A 21428-nucleotide genomic window follows, 5' to 3' on the forward strand; every position below is an offset into this window, starting at 1 on the left:
ATGGAGCATTGAGTAAGACAATAGACTAATAAACACAGAAAATAACTGAAAAGACGATTTAAAATCTGAAAAGTCGGGTAAGTACATTTGTAACTAGTTATTTTCTGGTTATCGTCGAGCAAAAATAAGTAGTTATTTACCCAAAAAGTAAGTACTTACACTTTGCACCAATATTACCGGCCTAATTACCGGGTTTGTAAAGATTTTGCTGGGTAAATGTTAATAATGGGAAATTATCTCCAGATTTTTGTTCAAAATTCCAGCTTTTCCACAAAATGTGTAAATTTTTTTTTCGAACCATAAATATTTTTTAATTTTTTTTTTAAATTTCAACGCCCTTAGATCAGACTTTTGGAAACCCATTCAGGATTTTCATATATAAATTGTGTCTCCTTTTCATAATATACATATATCTCGATCCAATTGACATTGTTGATGGAGCAAATTGTGTCATGTGAATTTTGTTTTCCCAATTGTTTTAAAAGCTCCATATGATTTTTGCTTTGGTGAAGATTAGTTTTGACAAGAAATTCGTTAGAATTGCCAAACAAATCAATCAAAATAAAGAATTTATAATATATTTGGATTGGGTAAAAAATCGGCCGATATATCGGCAAATCTTGCAGTCCTGGCCATAGGTTGGTTACTGTTGCAGTTTTATAAAACAAGTCCAACCCATACTCATGAAAATTGGAGATATAGTGTGGAATTCTTATGTTAACATAAAAAGTTTTTCATTAAAGAAAATATAAAGTAAATTATTTTAAGTTACATAAATATATAAGCGAATCCAAGTTAATAACAATTCCAACAAGTTAGAGTGCTACTATTTAACTATCGTCATAAGTTTTGTTTCCGTAATGAGGGTACTATAATTTAGTAATTTCCTTATTTTGATTAGGTCGAAAAAATAATATTAAGTGATGCCGATGCCAAAAAATTGAGGAGAATGATTTGTATATTTACAACCCATATTTTTGTCAAGTTTTACTGTACTATACTATATTTCGAAATTATGTTTTTGGCCTTATATGGGAGCTACGACCTATAATGGAAAACATTTTAGCAAAATATTTATCTATACACAGAACATGCTCATGTTGAATTTTATTATTTAATAATGTATTATGTGGTATTAAGTGATTTTGAGAAGTGAACCTTATATGGGAGCTGTGATTAATTATGGACGGATCCGAAAAAACCATCAAAACGTATGTCGTAAAAGGAATGCTCCCCTATAAACATCAGGGTGATATTTGTAATATGGCTTAAGTCAATTATGGACCGAGCTCTTTTGAACTAACAAAATATTAATTTTTAAAAACCAAATATTTTAGTTCTATTTTTAAACCGTGAGCGTATGTGTAATTTTCTGTAGAGGACCTTTATATGCGTCAGTTATGAACCGATACTCATAAAATTTTGTACTTTGATTTCGCGTGTATAGAACTTGTTTATGCCAATATTCGTATTTTAATAAGGAAAACTCGCATTTTAATAACCAAAATAAAGGGAACCTTTTATAGGGGCTAGGATCAGTTATAGATTAGTCCTCATTAAATTCGGAATGAAGAATTATGTTCCTAAGTATAAACTTTTTATGACGGTTTTCATCGCTGTACTAGTAAATTTCTGAATTTTCTTCATCAAATTTTCTAAAGAGGATCTTATATGAGGGGTATGCTCAATTGTTTACCTATCCCCATAAATTTTTGTAGACCGATTTTGGTTCATATAAAACTTGTTTACATGGAATAGCATCGCTATACTCGCATTTTTATGCCAGTAATTAGCGATAATGTAATTTTATAAAAGTGCTTATATGGGGGGTAGGGTGAATTACCGACACATTCCGCATGAAATTCGGAGCGAATTTCATAACCGTATTTTATAATAAGTATATGTATAAGTCAATAATGAGCGTTAAAGTAATTTTCTGAAGGGGTCCTTATAGGGGGGGGTAGGGTAATTTATGGGCCGATCCTTAAAAAATTTGGTGGAAAGATTTTGGCTCATATGAAACTTATTTATGTCGAATTTTATTGCTATACTCGTAGTTTTAAAGCAGTTATGCCCGTTAAAGCTTTTTTTGGAGGTCCATTTGTATGGGGGCTTTCCGAAAAAGTGGACCGATATTGCCCAAACAAACCTTAGCAATAGAGAATATTTGTGCAAAATTTCAGCAGTCTAGCTCCTCTCGTGTGGTCCCAATCGTGATTTTAACAGACAGACAGACGGACGGACATGGCTAGATCGTCTTAGAATTTTATAAGGTCCTGGAATATATATACTTTTATGGCTCTCTGACCAATATTTCGATGTGTTACAAACGGAATGTCAAAATCAATATACCCCCAATCCTTTTTGATGGTGGGTATAAAAATACTACGAAATAAATGCCTATCATCAACAAGCTGATTTTTTAACACATTCGAAAGTAAGGGCATGAATATAAAATCTTATATTTGTTTTGAAAGTCATAATTTTGTAATTGAAAGTATTCTTATATTACGAAGAATCAAAAAAAACACTACACCTGTTGCTCAAATAAATACCACCAATCATCCACAAACCTGAAAACAGACGTCGTCTGGGCAAACATGTATACTTTATTGAGGATCATTGCACAAATTAAAGATGTTAACTGGAATTTGTTGTTACCATTTAAGCAAACATTTAAAATTAAAAAAAAAAAAATTATCCAAATTATCAAAACTTTCTATGTGATCCAAGTAATAACAGATCGTCAAAGTAGATCCACTCGAACATTTTATAGTTGGTTTTTATAAATATGTATCTGACGCTTTAGAAACGAAAAATATATAAAAATGAATTCAATCATGACCTTTGAAGTGTCGTTGAGTTGCATGTAAGAGATAAATATATAGCTGTGATACAATACTAACTTGTAAAGGATTTTGTTTCATTCGCTTTTCTGTAAATAAGTATTTTTGAAATTGGATACATACTTGTAGTTTCCATTTACATATTTAATAGTTACATTTTGGCCTTAAGGGATCTCTTAACATGACAATAGAAAAGAGCAGCAAACAACGGCAACAAAATTATAAAATTTCATCTCTAAATAAAAAGAACAGAAGATTTAGTTGAATTGAAAAGATGGAAAAAGTTGATATTGTTGAAAAGTTTGAGCGAAAGTGTGTGTAACATCACTTGTTACAAATACTATTTGCAACAATAACAAGCGATATGAACACATTTTAAATTTTAAAACTTAAAACATGAATTCAAACAGAATTTCTTCTTTTGGACCAGGGAGGACATACGTTTTTTTCTTAATTCTTGAGTAGTTTTTTCAGAAACTACCAAATATAAATCGTTAAATTTTCATAAGTCAAAAGTTATTTTTTCGGATCATATTCAAATAAAATATCGATAAATAATTCTGCGAAATGTTGTTCGGATTTGCCCAGGATTGTTCATAGCTATGTACATACATATATATAAGGTCTATGTTTTGCATATGTATTATATACAAATCATGATTCGAAATTTTTCTAAACAACCCATAATTTTTACATGAAGAAATTACTAACTGATTTACAAAAATAATCAGCTGACTTTTTGTCGATACTGTATCAGGCCTGTCACGGAATTCCATTCCGATCTACAATGGAATTATTTCCGTATTTTTGCTTCTTTAGAAAAATAAAACGAAAAATTCTTTCGGAATGAAACCACTTTCAGTTTTTAAAGTGGAATTGAAATTTGTAAGTAATTAATGCTTTTTCTTAAAGTTTCAATAAAAAGAACCTCTACTAAAATACGATTCTAGTTTTGATGAACTAAACAGAATCAATTTTATAATAAAATCATTATAATTTTAATTTTTTGTAAACTAAGTACATAATTCGGAAGAATAATAAAACGGATTGAAACCATTCCGATCGAAATGTGTGACAGGCCCGTGTAATAAACTTTGCATAAAATGAATGTTATTAAAAATAAACGGGAGGGCAACACCGCTTTTAATACATTATTCACATTTTAAACGTATACTTTGAGGCTGTCGTTTATAATATAAAGCCTCTAAGTATGCTATGCAAAATTGTTGAACTTAAAACAGTTTAGTTGCAAGATTGTTAATTTGACCGATTATTACTATTGCTGACAGATTAGCCTTTTTGCGGATAATTTTAGCCTCCAAATTTATGTTTAAGATTATGGCTTTTCCATCCTTTTACCGTTTACTTATTTCTTAAGGTATTACAATATAAGATACCAATCTAGACTAGGGATGTAAATTTTTGTTCTATTGTATTTTTATTTAGCAATATTAATGTTTTATACATTTTTGGAAAGATAATAATTATCTCTGCATGATAAGATTTATTCAAAATTTATAATAAAAAATAATTATGTAATAATAAAATGAAAATCCCGAAATTTTTAATCGATTACAATGATTTTAAACATAACTCATGTCTGGATAAAAAAAATTGTGATAAAATCTATAAATTATCTAGTATCTGGAAAAAAAATTATTTTTTAGAGGTATTCTGAATTTTATTCTCTTTAGTGGTGGGGGTATATTGGGTTTGTGCAGATGTTTATATTAAAATATTCTTCATATACCTTAAACTATACCAATCGGTTTAGAATCGTTTTCTGAGTCAATTAAGCCATGCCCGTCAGGCTGTACATGTAAACCTTGTGCGCAAGGTGCAGGTCGCTATTTTCAAGCTAATTGGATGAAATTTGGCACACACGCCTTTTTTTGCCCTAGGACGAAGCCTATTGAAAATGGTTTAAATCGGTCCATTATTTCACCTAGCCCCCATACAACACAACCCCCGAAAAGGGTTCTAAGCTCATAATTATGTTAAATATACCGGTATATCGATAAAAAGTGGCACAACTAAGTTTTATACAAGTCTTGATGACCTTGCCAAATTTCATAAAGATCGGGCCTCATTTAACCCTACCTCCCATACAAAGTCCCCTTCAGAAAATTACTTGAATGTCCAAAATTAACTTATAAACACAAATATCGCAATGAAATTCAGCACAAATAAATATTATATAAATATATTCACTAAACTTTATCGGGCTTGGTCCATATTTGCCCCTAGCCCCCCATATAAAGTCTCTTTCAGAAAATTAAATGTTGTTGTGCTTAAATGTATCGGAACAATTATTATGAAAAATAAATCACATTTAATATTCATAACTGGTGTAGGGTGTCATATGGTCGGTCACGTCCGACTATACTTTCTTACTTGTTTTTTACTTGTTTTATGAATATTTTCAGTGAATTTGGCAAATTTTTTCTTGCACGACTACAATAGTGTTTATAAGGGATCTCTATGCCGATGTCAGTTTTAAATATTTCAACTTCAACAATATAAACTTCCATACTTACACAACTTCAAAAAAGAGTTTCTTGATACTGTCTAAATTAAAAACATTACGAAATTTCTTTTAATTTTTAATAAAAAAAAGTTTTTTTATACATTTATTAAATATTTAGAATTTCTTCCTTTTGTTTAATAATTTTTTTATATATAATTATTTATAATTAATTTATCAATATAAGGTATATTTATAGAATTACTATTATAATAATTAATAATATAATGATAATATTTAATTTATTTTTACAACTTTTTTTATTATTAATTATAATTACCACAATTTGTTGCTTTTTTAAATAAAATGATAAAATTTTCCAAAAAAAAAACTAAAAATCAAATCATTGATGCAAGTTTTATATAAGTAAATATTGTTAAATTGTTTTTGTTTTTTTAAATATATTAACAAATGCATGTAATTAGTAATTAATATTATTGATGTTGTTATTGCTGTTGGTTTAGTTAGTTAGAAATTATTACAACAAAACTTGTATTATGGTTTTAAATGCATCTGCAAAATCAATAAATGAATTTATTATTAACAATAAACTAAATCACTATGATATTTTTGATCTCTAAGGGAAAAAAATAAAACAAAATTGCTACACATTTTGTACAAATACATATATGTACATAAATATGCAAATTAAGATTTATATATAAATTGCTGGGACATAGTGGAAAACACAAAAAATATATAAACATTTTTTATTAATTAATTTAAAAACGTTTAAAACGTTGAAAAATGTGTTTTATTGTTTTTGCTTAAATTAAAAAAATCCAAAAGTATGTTAAACTTAAACTAATTAGTAAATTTTAAATGATTGTTTAAAATGAAATACTAAATTATGTATAAAAAAATGTATAAAAAATATTTTAATTGTACTTGTTAATTAGTTTTCGTTTTATGTTTATTTCAACTTTTTATAGAATTAAACAATTAAAATTATAATAATTATAATAATAATTTGCAAAATATAAAAATATATTTTTAGTTTTTATTTATTATTTTTCCTAATAATAGACTTTAAAGACTAAAAAGTACCACTTAAAATTTAAACTATCTAAGGCCTTATATATATTAAATACATTTACATAGAAATTTACAAATACATACACAGTGAATATTAAATCAATTGAAAATTTTAATTACAAAATTATTAATTTACAAAAATTATTACAAACAAATTAGAACAAAATAATTCGTTGAAATTTTTTAAAAATATATCTTCAAAAATGTTTTCAAAAAAATAAGGATTGCCATGTATTGTTCAAGTAATAGAGTAACCCTAAAACTAAACCATATAGAAACGGTGAGATGGCAAATTTTCTCCCAAAAGTAATTTCAGACTTTCAGAGAAATTGTTTAAAGTTTAGTTTGTTTGAATTTCAAAATTCTAGAAAAAAATTTGAGGGAAAAAATCACTCAATATTAACGGTTTTTGGTATAAAATAGGGCCCATGTCTTCCATTTTTTTAAATTTAGAATTTTCTCAAATCTTTGAAGGATTTACACCTTGAGGATTAACTTGCAATCTTTAGGGAAAACATCAGAACAACTTTATTTTGAAATTGAATAAAAAATTTTTAAATAAAATAGTTTATAAAGAACTTATTAATTAAAATATGTTTAAAATACAAACTTAAAATTAATATTTGATATAATGAATACTTTTTAAAGAACTTTTCTTTTACTTTTTTAATTAAATGTTTAAACTAATAAATATTAAAAAAATAAGAAATAAAGTAATATTTTTTTGTTTTAAAAACTATTGTTTCTTTATAAAATAAACAATTTAAAATTTAATAAAAAAACAAATTAAAGAAATTAATTATTAAATCTTGGTTTTATTGTAGCGCCTGTTGAGTTATTAACTGACCCAAAGGCCAGAGGAAGAGTTAAAGATGTGGGCGTGTATGTGTGTGTGTGTTTATAGCACCCCTCCATTCGAATTTTTGTCCAAGGGAGAACAAAGTAGAGTGAGTAGTACCAAAGAATATTTAATACATAGAATGTGCGTCTCATACAACATAAATTTTCAATAGCGGGTCCTAATACATAAAGAATACGTGTAAATCATAACAACCCTCTCATCGAGAGTAGTATTCTTGTAATATTTATTCTTTGGTACATAGTATGCACTTTTAAAGACGCAATATATTTATTCTAAATATATTATTTTAATAATTAACAAAATCCCATAACTTGTAATTATCTCTTTCCTAATTTGTTTAACAAATTTTTTCTTTGCCTTTTGCTTTAATCATTGTATTAATATTTTACTTCTTTTCTTTAATTTTAGTTTAATAAAAAATTTCTGTAAATTGTATAATAAAAACTTATTACTTATGGGTTGTTTTATTTCCTCTTTTTTTATTGTAATAATTTTAATTTTAACAATATTATTAAATTTTATTTTGTTTTTGTTTTCACGTAAATATAATTTACTATATTACAAATACAATATTTTCATGTCATTGTTTATTTAAGGTTTTCTTTATATATAAATATAATTAAATTTATATTCCTTGATTTTGCTTTATGTTTTTCTTTCTTACTTCTTTTGTCCCCCTTTATACACATGTTTGTCATATAATGTTTGTTTTTTTTAATTTTTTTGTACATGATCCTAACTAAATCTATTTAAAAAAAAAAATACATATAAAACTAATAAAATATTGTAATAAATTTGAACTTAATTTTTAAAAACTAAAAAAAAAACTTTTCCAATTTATTTTTTTTTATTATACTTTATAATGAAGATCATTGAGTAGAGGTTTTGCTCAATATATTATAATGTTTTTGTTTTCCAATATTTTAATTACAAAAGTTTACATTGCGGCTTAATAAGTCATTTTCTTTTTATAAATTAGTTTTTTTGTTTTCATTTTTTTTTTTTATTTTATTTTAGTTTCAGTAAAAACTACATCAGTCATTTGGCACACAAGTCTGGCAAATAAATCGACATTAGTTTAGGCGATGCTGTAGTTGTTGGAAAATATTTTAAAATGAGATCATAATTTTGTTTCTATACAAAACAATAATTTAAAATTGTAAAAAATAGATTGTGTCTTTTAAAGTTTACTTTACAGTTTTCCTGGCGCTTTTTGAATGTTTAAAAGAATGTCCTTTTTATGAATAATTTACTTTAAAATTTGTTGAAAAATTTTCCTTCATATTTTTTATTCTTAATAAATTTGTCAATTTATTTGAAATAATAAAAACTTTAATAGCTCAATTTCTCGTTTACTATAAACTATTAAATCGTTAGAGTTTACATGATTGTTTTATAAAAAAGCTCTTCATTTCACTCAAATAGGAATAAATGATGAAACAAACATGGAATTATGACGTGTACAAGGGAAAATATACTTAGAATGACAAAATCCATACTTTAATAAAATTATCTCACAAAAACTTCATATAAAGAAAAAGAAGAACTAGTTCTTTTTAGCCCTAATTCGCCACTAAGGTCACTAGTTATAGATTCGCCTTGTGCATGAATAAAGTTCAAGGCGAATTAATTATTGACATTTTTTCATAATTTAATAAAATTATCTCACAAAAACTTCATATAAAGAAAAAGAAGAACTAGTTCTTTTTAGCCCTAATTCGCCACTAAGGTCACTAGTTATAGATTCGCCTTGTGCATGAATAAAGTTCAAGGCGAATTAATTATTGACATTTTTTCACTATTACCTTTACCTTATGTCGTATTCTGCTTCATCATTCATAATACAGTGACTTTTAGCATTAATTTAAAAATTTAATTTTCAAAAATATTAAAAGTTTTGCCCAAAATTGTTTATATTATTCTAAACAACTTCCCAGAAACCCTATAACCGATTTCAACGAAAGGACTTTATAAAAAAAATTAAATTTGTAAAAAAAAGAAACAAATTTATTAATGATAAAATATATGAAAAATATAAGAGGAAAAATTCAATATTTTCCAACACAACTAACTCGCACACAAATACTAACATAACGTCGAAACACAGCGACACAGTACGAAAAACAAAAGAAACAAGAAAAACAAAAAAAAAAAAAAAAAATAACAGTGAGGTTTTTCCCTTTACTACAGTGAGTTTTCCTATTTTGATTTTCCACTCTCAATCAAATTACAAAACAGCAGAATAAACAACAACAACAAAATACTTTTATATGGCTGAAATACATAGAGTGTATTAAATTGCCAATTGATTGGAATATTCAAATAGAATAACACAGCAGCCTGAACACTCTTGCGGTAGAAGAGGAAAGGGAAATCGAATCAACAAAAATACAAAAAAAATCCAAATAATTTCAGTTCTGTTCATAAAAAAGCGAATTATATTGCAGGTATACTCTATTATAAAATGTTTTTTTTTTTAATGTGATTCATGTATGAAGAAGTTAAACTGTGGAGGTCGTTGTATTGATGGGTGTGTTGGTGGTGTGGTTGGTTGGTGGCTTAGTTACGAAGAATAATGTTTGTTGCTGAGATGGTTGGTTGTCAAACATTTTCTAATGATTGCCGTACTACTACTGCTGTAAAATGCAGTCAATCAGTCGACGTTGTTGCGGTGAGTTAATAAAGTGCACTTCTTTGGAAAACTAAATAAGAAAAAAATCCTATCGTGCCGAAATGAAAAACTAAATTCATGCTGGGAAGAAAAACAACTAACTGATGATGATGTTGTTTCTTATTTTTAAAGTCATTTAACATGTTTTTTTTAGCTGTTTTCTTGTTTGGGTTTTTTTATCGTTACATTTGATTTGGAAAGGAAGGCATTTTGTTTTTACAAGCTAACAAGAAGATGGTGCAGAGGAGGTGACAACAATGAAGCAACCATTAGATACACTGCAGACATTACCACCACCACCACCAACAGCATCACCTGTGTTATGTATTATCAACTAAACTTCGGTGCCATCTTCACCTTCGTCGTCAAACAGTTGACTTGTGCTGCCGTGGCCACTGCGTGTTGTCGTGACGGACATTTTCTTTTTGGGTTTCGGTGGTGGTCGTGGAGGTATTTTCGTCAGCTTGGGTTCTGTACTGCTGTTGCCACTGTTCGATGGAGAGTTGGTAACGGAGGAAGAGGTGTTGTTGTTAACACTTGCATTGTTGTTGCTGGGCACAATGGTTAGGCCAGAATGATGTCTTGCCGTGCCATATAATGGCTCTGTATCGGATGTCGTTGACTGATGTAGTTGATTTACCAGCTCGTGTAGGGGTTCGTAGATTTTATTCGCATTGTTCGACATGTTGTTGGTTGAATGCTGTTGCTGAGGTTGTTGTTGCTGCTGGTACATTGAATGTTGCTGCTGCTGTTGTTGTTGTTGTTGCTGCTGTTGGGCTTGATTTGAATTGACCGATGTGAGACTGGGTGTAGCCGGCAGCGGACGATCACGCATAGTGTAACGTACTGGTGGTTCTTGCAAATGACTCTTATTCAAATTTAGAGTCGAGCTACCGCCAGCGGTTGTTCGCAATCCCAAATTATCATAAACAGGCTCAACCGTTAGTTCGGCCGTAGTTGCCGTACCCGATTCACTTGGATTGGGGGAGGTGGGTGATTGAAACTCACTCAACTGTGTCGAGTGCGTATTGGAGGATGAAGGGGCCCAACTAGGCACTCGCGGTTTACGTGGAATTGTCATGTAACCCTGTTTCATAACAACCGAAGCCGTTGCTGCAGGCGAGTATACAACTGGTGCTGGCACAAATGGTGATTGCTGCTGTCTGCTATTCGCAGCGGCAATAAGTGCTAAATTACGTGATTTTGGATGTTGCAATGTCATAAATCCATTTGGTGTAGCTGCCGCAATAGTGGTTGTACCATAAATGCCGTGGGGTGTCATGTGAGCATACACCGGACTGGTGAGTGGTGGCGAGCGTATGCCATAAATTACCTGATCGGGTATGTTTGACTGTGACGATTGCATCGATGGTGAAGTAGGTGGTACACGAGCAGGAAATGCTAATAAATCGGGTGGCAAACTTGTGCCATACGTATCATCAATATATGTGTGACGTGTACGTGGTGTTGTTGTATCTGACATGGCCACAGAATGTGTTTCATCGTCTCGTGGGTGGTGATTGCCTGCAAGGAAATACAATGGTAAATGTTATAAATTGAAATACTCTTTAAGTTATAAGAAATTTTGCAAAATAAAAAAATTACAAGAAAATAATTGCTCTATTAGGTAAAAAAATTGTATTTGCACAGAAAAATTGAGCTCTAGAATATTGTTTTCTTATTTACTTTTCGTGTCATTGAACCAAATACATGTACGTGTTGTGTTGCAAACATAGAAATAAATATTAAAGTTTCCTCGAAAGAGCACAACCGTGATAAATTAATGAATAAATTAATAACAATAATAAAAAAAGTTCATTGTGAGTTCTGCTTTTTCTGTTTTAAATTTCAGTATATCGATATCTTCCGAAACTTTGGGACGATTTTTATAAAAATTATTTCTTTCTTAAAATTTAATGATTTATTGTAGAATATGAACTTTTTAGAAATATTATTTCCAAAATATTGCGATTCGGTTAAAATTTTAACTTATAAATGCATTAATTTTCCTTGTCTTCTAAAAACAACATCGTGGTAATCATGACCGTCTTTTTATTCTAGGCAAGAGAAAAGAAGCCCATTGTGTCAGTTGTTTGCTTATAGAAACGTTTTAACCTTTTTTATATACATTTTATCTGATGACTTTTTTTATTTTCTTCGTTATTTTGTTGTCAGTTGTTGTTTTTTTCGCTCGTTTGCTGAATATACAATTTTTGTGCGAATTCTTTGGGATGTTTTGCTCTCTAGTCTTGTAACCCTGGGGGCACTTCTTACAGTTGCTGCTCTATCGTGTTCTTGTTTAAATGTAGCTGTAGTTGTTAGCAGATTTGTTGCTTTAGTGTTGTGTTCACAGTTACTCGTATTCCATATTGAGTGTAACATGATGTTCATTTAAACGGTTAAATTAAAGAATTTACTTCTATATTTACTTTTAAAGCAAAAAAAGTAGAAAAATACGGCAAACTTGGAAATTGAGTTAAAATGAAGGAAGTGTAGGAGGAGATTTATATATAAGTGTGTATGAGATGCGTGTGTGTACGCGCCAGGATAGAGGGGAGTGCCAGATACTATTTACTTCTTCAACTGTCTATACAAGTGTGAAAACTATTTACACTTGATTGCATTTTAACAAAGTTGAAACAAAGTGGTTTTTTGATTGACTACTGGCGAGATTGTTGAGTTTGTACGTTTTTTTTTTTGTTATTTTATTTGAGTTTCTACATTATAATTTAAATTTAAAATAAATATAGGAACTGAATAAAATCCTGCTTTTCTCAATACAACAACTTTTACTACATACTCGCATATTTGATAAAAGAACAATTAGATTAGTGTGGAGATAAAATAATAGCAATGAACTTGAAATGAAATGTTAAATTTTATTTCAAACTTGATTTTTAAAGAGTCAATGTAAACCATTTTCGTACTTTAGTAAAATTAGAAATAGGTCTGCTTAAATAATATTTCTTATTATGCACGAAAATTTAATAAATATTACGAAAAAAGTATATATACTCATTTTGTAGTATTTGTTTGTGGCAAGAATTTATCTTAAATATCTTATCAAATATTGACAATATTAATATTTAAAACAAACAATTGCTAAAAGTCCTGATCATTTTTCTATTTTGAAGAATTTATGTTTTCTTAAAATTTATCGAATACCACTCAGTTCCTGCTGTTATAATAATATTCACAGTAAAATAACTTATCAAAAATGTTTGTCTCAAATTTCTGTCAGAATTTCTGAATACTCCAAGTTCTAACTTTTGACTGTCATTAAGTTTCATTTGATATTCTGTTGCAGCAACTAACAAAACTTTTTCCATGACTCCATTTATGTAAACACATACACATCCATATGTACAACTCTTGCAAAAAGTATTTATTCCTTGTATGTATTTGATAAGTTTGTACTTCATGTGTTGAAGTGTTGCACACAGTATGTGAGAGAGAGAAAGAGTTTTTGTAAAATGTTTACATGTGGCATGTATTGTTTTAGTTTTTATTTGTTTTCTTTTACAAGTTTTCTTTTTGATATTGGCATATTTTGACATACAATTTACAGATCTCCCACTTCCTCTTTAAATATTTCGTCTTATATCTTCTGTCTTAATTATAAAACATGTTAAATTTATAAAGTTTTTCTGACTACTTGTACATACACATGCAAATGATGGCAATTTATCGATATGGATGTGTAGTAACCCAGTATTTTTACAAGGAATCAATGTAAGCCTTTTTAGCAATACTTTTCGATTATTGTCCTAAAGTAATCCGCAGAAATCATATGATAAAATTACAAGTTATAATTAGCAAAATATGTAATCTGGCGTAATCTAAGTTAGAGACAGGATCACAAGTCTGGGGCATCACATTCGGAACTGCAGGGAAATGCTTCTTTGTAGCATAAAATTTGCATATATTTAGAGTTATTTATGTTTTCAAGATATACTGCACTGTTTCCATTGGACATTTTTGAAGAAATAAAATATTGAGTATATTATATAAACTCTACTCTATGGACTAAGACTTGAATATTGACTATATTGACTATATATCACTTGTATAAAGATAAGTTTTTTGATTAGTCAATGAACTGGACTACTTAAATAAGTGCTTACAAATAAGGAATTAATACTAACCTGTGTGTGTAAACAACAGTTGCTAGCGCGCAATTCAATAAAATGTGCAAATAAAAAAGCAAAACTCAAAATAGTAAAAGTGCTTAATTATTTGAATATATTTAAGTCATTATAAGAGTACTTAAAAGTAATGCAGACGGTAAGTAGTAGTTATTGAAAAGTAAGTGATTATATAAGTACATGCCATTACCGAGTTTTTGCTGGGTATGTAACTGATTATATGTAAGTTGTTATAAGAATACTTAAAAGTAATGCAGACGGTAAATAGTAATCATTGAAATTATTTTTATTTAAACAGTGTGACTATTGATTTGTACATATTGACTCTTTAATTAAGTTGAAATCAATGTACACCAAGAATATTTGTAAATTCATACCATGTTAGAGTGTACTTATTACTTTAGTTCTGCAAATGCATTGACACATTGTCAATACATATGCATGGCTGTTGAGTAAAATAGTTCAACGTTGTTTGTATTTTCGAGCACACGCACAGACCTCAACTCAAGAGATCTCAACAATTTAGAACATTTGAAAAACTTTGGACAATTCAATAAGTGAAAATTATTTATCTGTTTTGCTACTACAGAAATTCTAAAGAGTCATTTAGTTATTTAGAAGTTTAGTGTGTTAAAGAGTTTTTGTAAATTTATTCTTTATGTAATTTATATAAATACGAGATACATATTTATTGATGTGGGATGAATTTGAGCATTTTAAAGGAAAAACACATTTAACTACTTAAGTACATTAGTACTTTATTGATTGGAAAAGGAATCTAATTTTAAATTTGCAATAAATACACTCTCTTAATTGCTTTTATTTAATGAAAGGAGCTCACAGGCCCGATAATGGCCTAAGTCTGTTTCTTCAATCTAATCTAAATGCTGTCTTCTTGGATTGTGACATACATAGTACATACATATATACAAAACTTTTACTGTATTTTGAAGAGTTAATATATCTCTATGTTGTTTTTTAAGATTATTTTGTATCCGGTTAAAATTAAAGCAAATTTAACAAAAGAAAACATATTTTATTTTTAACAAACCATAAACGAAGGGAACTATGACGAAATTATACTGACACAGTTAGCAAAAGCGACATCAACAATTCAACTTAATCTTGGTATTGTTGCCATTCTGCTTCATGCTTTTAATAAATCTTTCTTCATTATTCGTTCTTCTTTTTTTACTTATGCAACCTACATTTTTTATGCGTACTCGTTTATCTTTCTCTCTCTGATGTTTGTATTGTGAAAGGAGTTTTACTTACCAAATTGTGTTTCATCCAACAAAGTCTTTTTAATCTCGTGCCCATCATCGCCGCTACTGCCAACACCATCAATACTTTCCAATTCGGTACGACGTGGCGGCTTTTCAACGGGATTAACTTCTGTCAATAGGCTTTTTTGCATCTCCATGATGACGGAACCTTCTAGCATCGAACCATTATGAGTTTTGTCCAATTTTGAGGAGATTAAACCGTTTTCACTTAGCATTGTACTATCCTTCTGATACGTTTTAATGCGACGACAATACCAGCAAATAACAAGGACAACAACGATGAGCAACAACAAAAGGGTGGTAACAATGAGGCAAATGATGAGTAATATATTTGTCTCTCTGTCGGAGGTGGTGGTGCCCATACCGCCAAAGGTGGTAGCACCCCCGGTGCCATCTAGAGCACTGTAGTTATCGCCATTGATGAGTAGCAGGAATTCAGCTTCGGCCTTGCCACCACGATTGTCGGCTATACAGGTGTAGGAACCTTTGTCTGTGGAACGTACGCCAAAGATACGCAATTCTGAGTTGAGCATATTGGTGCTTTCGCTGCGTTGTTGTTCTACGGAATTGAGTATTCGAAATCGAGGATCGTTGGGATTTATGGGACGTTTATTGTATAGCCAGGTTACATTGGGCCGGGGTGAACCTTCTATGCGGCAGGGCAGCGTTATGTTGTCCGACTGAGCCTCGACATAGGATCTAACGGAACCTAAAATTCTGGGCATGCAAGCAAAGTTTTCTGAAGGTATTTCATTCCATAATTTGCCCTTTAAATGTTTGGGTTCATTGCAATCTGTAGGTGGGGTATAGAGACGATGAGCAATGGCAAAATCACGAAATTCTTGCAATTCGCATGTGCAATTCCAAGGGTTTGAGGCAAGCGATAAATGTACCAATTTAGGAGTGCGCTGAAAGGTCTCCCTTCTCAATACGGTTAGATTATTTGATTCCAAATATACCGCTGATAGTACTGGTAGTTGACCAAATGCATGTATATCAATACGTTTCAGCTTGTTGTTCTTAAATTCTACTCGCGATAAAAAATGTAAATCAGCAAATAAATGATTTTCCAGTACTTCGATTTGATTGTTATTCATCACCAGATTACGCAGTTTTACCAGACCATTAAAAGTCCCTACATGTAGTTCTTTGATGAAATTATGTGATAAATCCAATTCAATAAGAATGGCCAGTCCCTTTAGGGCATCACGATTAAGCTCCTGTATAGTACAATTTCTTAAGAAAATCTTATGTAGATTTTGAAGACTCGCTTCCATAAATTCCTCTCTTCTTAATTCGGGTATCATGTTGTTCGACAGATCGATTACCTGCAATTCATTGCTCAAGTCATTGGGAATGGTGGAGATTTGTCTGCTCTTGCAGTCGGCTGTCTTTTTGCCTGAATTCCAGTGGCAATGGCACATGCTGCAACTCTGCATCCAATCAGAATTACCAGCTGTTGTCTGAACATTGAGAAGCAGGAGAAGACTTGTGGCAAAGATAACTTTTGTTAACCAGTCGCGCAGGCAATGTGTTGTCATTTTGTTGGTTTTTTTACTGTGAAGGGGGGAGGAAAATCTGTTGTTTTCTGTTGGAATCATAATGGATTTTGAGTGTACTGGGGCGTTGTGATTGGGGCCAGTTTCTAAATGATGACGTTGTTTACGATGAAAGTGATTATTTCGAGTGCGTAGTGTTGTTGAGTGATTGCAATTAAGTTGTTGTTTAATTGAAATTGTTTAGGCAGACATTAATTGCTTTTTTATATTTTGAATTTTGTTCTTGTAGTTGTAGCCTTTTGTTACATAAACCTACACACGCACTCTGCTGTCTGTAAAATGGCCTTAATTTGGGCCAACGTACTGGGTGGTTGTGTACGTGTTGTTCTTTTACTATTTTACTCTTTTTTTCGTTTGTTTTATGTTCTTGTTGAATTCCTACCCAACTTGTTAATTCCTGTGGAATGTTCAATGGTTATAAAGCAAAACCAACTATGTACTCCACTGGGTGATGAGGTTGTCGAAGTCGATGTCGACGACAACGTCAACGTTGTTGTCTTTAACAATGATGATGTTAATGTTTTTTTTTCGACGTTGGTTGACTGGATGTTGTAGTGTTGGGATTCGTGTCGTTTACTTGTTATTAATTAATGTCCTTGTACGTCTGCTTGATGCTCCCTTTTTGCTGTTTCTGGTTGCGTTGCTTTATTTTTTGAGCTTGGTGTTGGTGTTGTTGACACTCCTTTAAATGTCAGCATTTGTTTGTGGATTTACAGCTGGTAATTAGCATAATATCATTGTTATAATATTCAACACATACACTCACGAATACATTAACACTTGTCTTAGTAGTTGTTGTTCTTATTGCTGGAGTAGTATCTGCAAATAAAATAAACGAAACGAAAAAATATTAATGAAATTCAAAATATTAGTTACAAGTAAAGAAGAAGAAAAGCAAAAAGTATTTAACGTAAGTAAATTTATCATTTTTTTGTTTTAAAAACAGGCAGCAGGAATAAATCTTGTGTATCCGCTACTTGTGTAAACTAGTGGTATAATGGCGTTAGAAAATATTATAATGGCGTTAATATATTATCACTTACAGTAATAACTACAGCATAAAAGCAAGAAATTCAAAAATATTATGTTTGCATTGTCATCATATTTGTAATTGTCGTGACCATATTATGTTAAATTCAACACTCAGATCATTGAAATGTTGTTCTAAAAAAATATTTCAGTTGCAAACGTATTGAAAAACTTAAAATACCCTTAATATTCTTATACTTACATTTGATAGGATTTATATGAAAATTATATGTAAATCTGTTGGAAGCAAAAGAAATTATATTTTAAAAGCCTTTTTATCTTCTTGGCCATTTGTTTTTTGGCGTTAAAGCAAATAGCAAATTGGCTGAGTAGTGCTGAGTTTTTCTTAAATTTTTTTTTCGCCTTTTCTTCGCTTATTTTCTTTATCTGACATTAAGTACGTCTTAATTTTTGACAAAGTTATTTCGGAAAATAAACCCTTTTCATTTACCCACAACAAGAACAAACAACTCAACCAACCATCTGTTAATTTTTCTTCGTGTTATTCAACTGTACTTAAATAAGTATTTTAACGTTAAATCCTTTAGACGTTGTTTATTTCTGTAGGATTATTGTTTTTTTTTATTTTTTTTTGTTCAAATGTTTATTATATGAGTACTTAGGACTGTTTATGTTTATGTGATTGTATATATTGTATATAACCCAGCAGTTTTGAAGGAGTCAATCGATACGTTTTTGAAAGTAACTTTTTCCCAATTATTCATGACTTTAGTGTCCCTTAGTAATCTAGACTGAAACCAGAACTAATCTATCCAATTCTTATAGATGTTTGGTATGATAATGGTTTGTCAATTGTTGTCCTCCTAAGACACACGAATGTTTAAATGAATAATCACAACCATATATTAACTTCATTACTTAATCTATATAAAATTTGTAAATTGGGACAGCCACCCCCGAACTGCAATGAATAAAATTGTAACAAAGTTTTGTTATTTATAACTTTTGGCTATTTGTGCTCCTATTTTTTAGCCTTCTATTCATTCATTCCTTTCTTGTTAACAATGGCCGTATTATTTATGTTTCTATTTTATTTTATTTTTTTAATCAAATGTTCAACCTTTGACAAATGGCCTGGTTGTTACTTTTTTCACCCATTTTTCTTATTTTTTCTCCATTTTTGTTTTCGTCTTAATGTGCGGGAGGTCATTTTAATCTGCAACTCTTTAAGTCTTAATTTGTCATAGATTTGTAAATTATGTCATGTTTACAATATTAACAACGTTTTTTAGGGCGGTTATAACTGTAAAAAAGCCAACATACAGTAAAATATGTATAATATTTAAAAATGAAATATTTTCCAGAAAAGTAATTACCCAAAAGAATTTGAAAATGTCTACAACATAATAAATAAATATGGTACACTCCAAAACATCTGATTTTGTTTTTTAATAAATTACATTTTTCATAAGAAGTAAATATTGCCCTTAAGGTAATTTAAATAATAAAATAGAAAATAAGTATGTAAATATAATATTGCTCATTTACTATAAGACCGGCATAAATCAAAACACTTCGTTTTGAGAAAAACAGCTGAATACTTTGACATTTTATTATATTTATATCCTTCACCTTTGTAAGAAGGGTAGATATAAGTTTGTCATTCCGTTTGTAATTTCCACAATATAATTTTCCGAACCCACAAAGTATATATATTATAGATAGCGGAGTCGATTAAGCTATGTCCCTCTGTCTGTATGTATGTCTGTCTGTTGAAATCAGTTCCTGTAGACCCAGATATCTTCGGGATCAAAATCTTCAATAATTCTGTCAGACATGCTTACAAAAAGTTTCCTATTTAAAATCAGCAAAATCCGTCTATAAATAACGGAAATATAAGCAAAAATCCGAGACAACCTCTGAAAATTTCATCAAAAGAAGAGAATATTTTGCATGCAGAAACAATACTACTTAACTCCTTATTAGGCAGCGATTGTGTGTACTTGCCTCCAATGCAATCATCGTGGTAAAATAATGACTTAAAATTCTTGGTAATGAAAGTACCTATTGCTGGGATACATATAAAAAGAGCAAAAAATTCAAAACCGTTAAGGTAGTGTGCTTTTGATTGACTAAAAAGATCTACTTCAATCATAATACTCAATATTTGGATGGATTTATTGATAGCAAACTGCATTTAAGATGGACTGGTTATTTTAGAATTCACAGCTATACTGGAATGGTGGGCTCAATTATGGACCGATCCGTATAAAATATTGTAAGGAGATTTCGTTAATTGTTAAATTTCTTCATATCGAATATTAGTATTTTAAGGCAATTATGACTGTGGTCTGGTCTATGTGAAATCATTGACCAATACACCCCTCTTCTTACTATTATGAATTATGTATAAAACAAACTAAACAAATCAATTTGAAATAACAATTATAAGTAGAAATAAGCTAAAAAATCATATATTTTTACAACTTCAATATCCTGCTATTAGTAGTTTAAAGTAATTTTTATTTCATTATTCTTTGTTTATTTATTAACTAAACTATTGTTATTTGCATATTTAAAACAAATAACAAAACTTTAAGCAGCGAGAGCCAGAGAGAGAGGAAAATAAATGAAAAGAAAAGTCGTTTACTTTCATGCAAATTGTAACATAATCAGCAACAAAATGCGCACAAGGATATTTGTGGTTGGTTGCATTATCATCATTACATTTTACATTGCAACCATCAACAGCAGCAAAAGCCGCAGTACTAACAATATGAAAATTACAAAAAAATAATAAAAATAATAATAAATTGTAGAAAAAATAACAATAACAGCAAAAACACATACATTCTATAAACAAACATTGAAAACTTTGAAAACGATATTTAGAAGCATAAACTATAAAAAAATAAATGCAAAAAAGCTATGAAATTCTAAACTACAGCAGTATGATGTGATAGTTTTTCTTTACGTATAATATCCTACATACACATCCACATAATGCTATGATATTTTCAATAAAAAAAGTCTCTCCCAACTGTTATAATAAGGAAAGCGGCAAGAGGTTTTCTAAATAGTATACGTTAGGAAATCTAAAGCAAAAGTCGACAATGTTGATGATGTTTACTGAATATTTCTTGCAATTATCATGTAACCTCTCTTGCTCTTGCAACTCTCCTGTTTTCTGTTTCTTTTTTTTTTATAAATATGCTAATGGATGCTGTCTGTGGCAACTACTTCTGCCACATGACGATATTAAGTCACACAAAAGTTTTGTATTTCAATTATCGAGATCAGTGCAACGAGTAGATATGTACATGCAAATAAAATAAGGTCGTTGCGCTGCATTGAACAGTATTTATACATTTGCATACACTAGTATTTAAGAGTTATTGTGCAACAGCCACAGCAACATCTGCAGCAACAGCAACTGAATCTTTGCTAAGTGTCTGTGTACATTTGAATTTGTAAAACGTTTAGAATTTCACAAGTATCAATAGATTATTA

The 21428-nt window shown here is 29.9% G+C and overlaps 1 protein-coding gene across 1 annotated transcript in view; it reads right to left on the bottom strand.

The window, feature by feature from the left end:
* Nucleotides 1–8758: 8758 nt before the first annotated feature.
* The window catches only part of LOC119599654, a 241416-nt gene continuing 228746 nt past the window's right edge, over nt 8759–21428 (bottom strand). The window contains exons 6-7 of the mRNA XM_037949528.1: nt 15359–17747; nt 8759–11462 (exon numbers count right to left, since the gene is read on the bottom strand). Coding sequence (XP_037805456.1) covers nt 10273–11462; nt 15359–16970 — 2802 coding nt within the window. The 5' untranslated portion in view covers nt 16971–17747 and the 3' untranslated portion in view covers nt 8759–10272. The remainder of the gene's footprint in view (nt 11463–15358; nt 17748–21428) is intronic.

This window comes from Lucilia sericata, unplaced genomic scaffold, assembly GCF_015586225.1.
Source record: "Lucilia sericata isolate MDLA Ls3-8-SP2 unplaced genomic scaffold, ASM1558622v1 Contig000003F_arrow, whole genome shotgun sequence".
NCBI lineage: Eukaryota > Metazoa > Arthropoda > Insecta > Diptera > Calliphoridae > Lucilia > Lucilia sericata.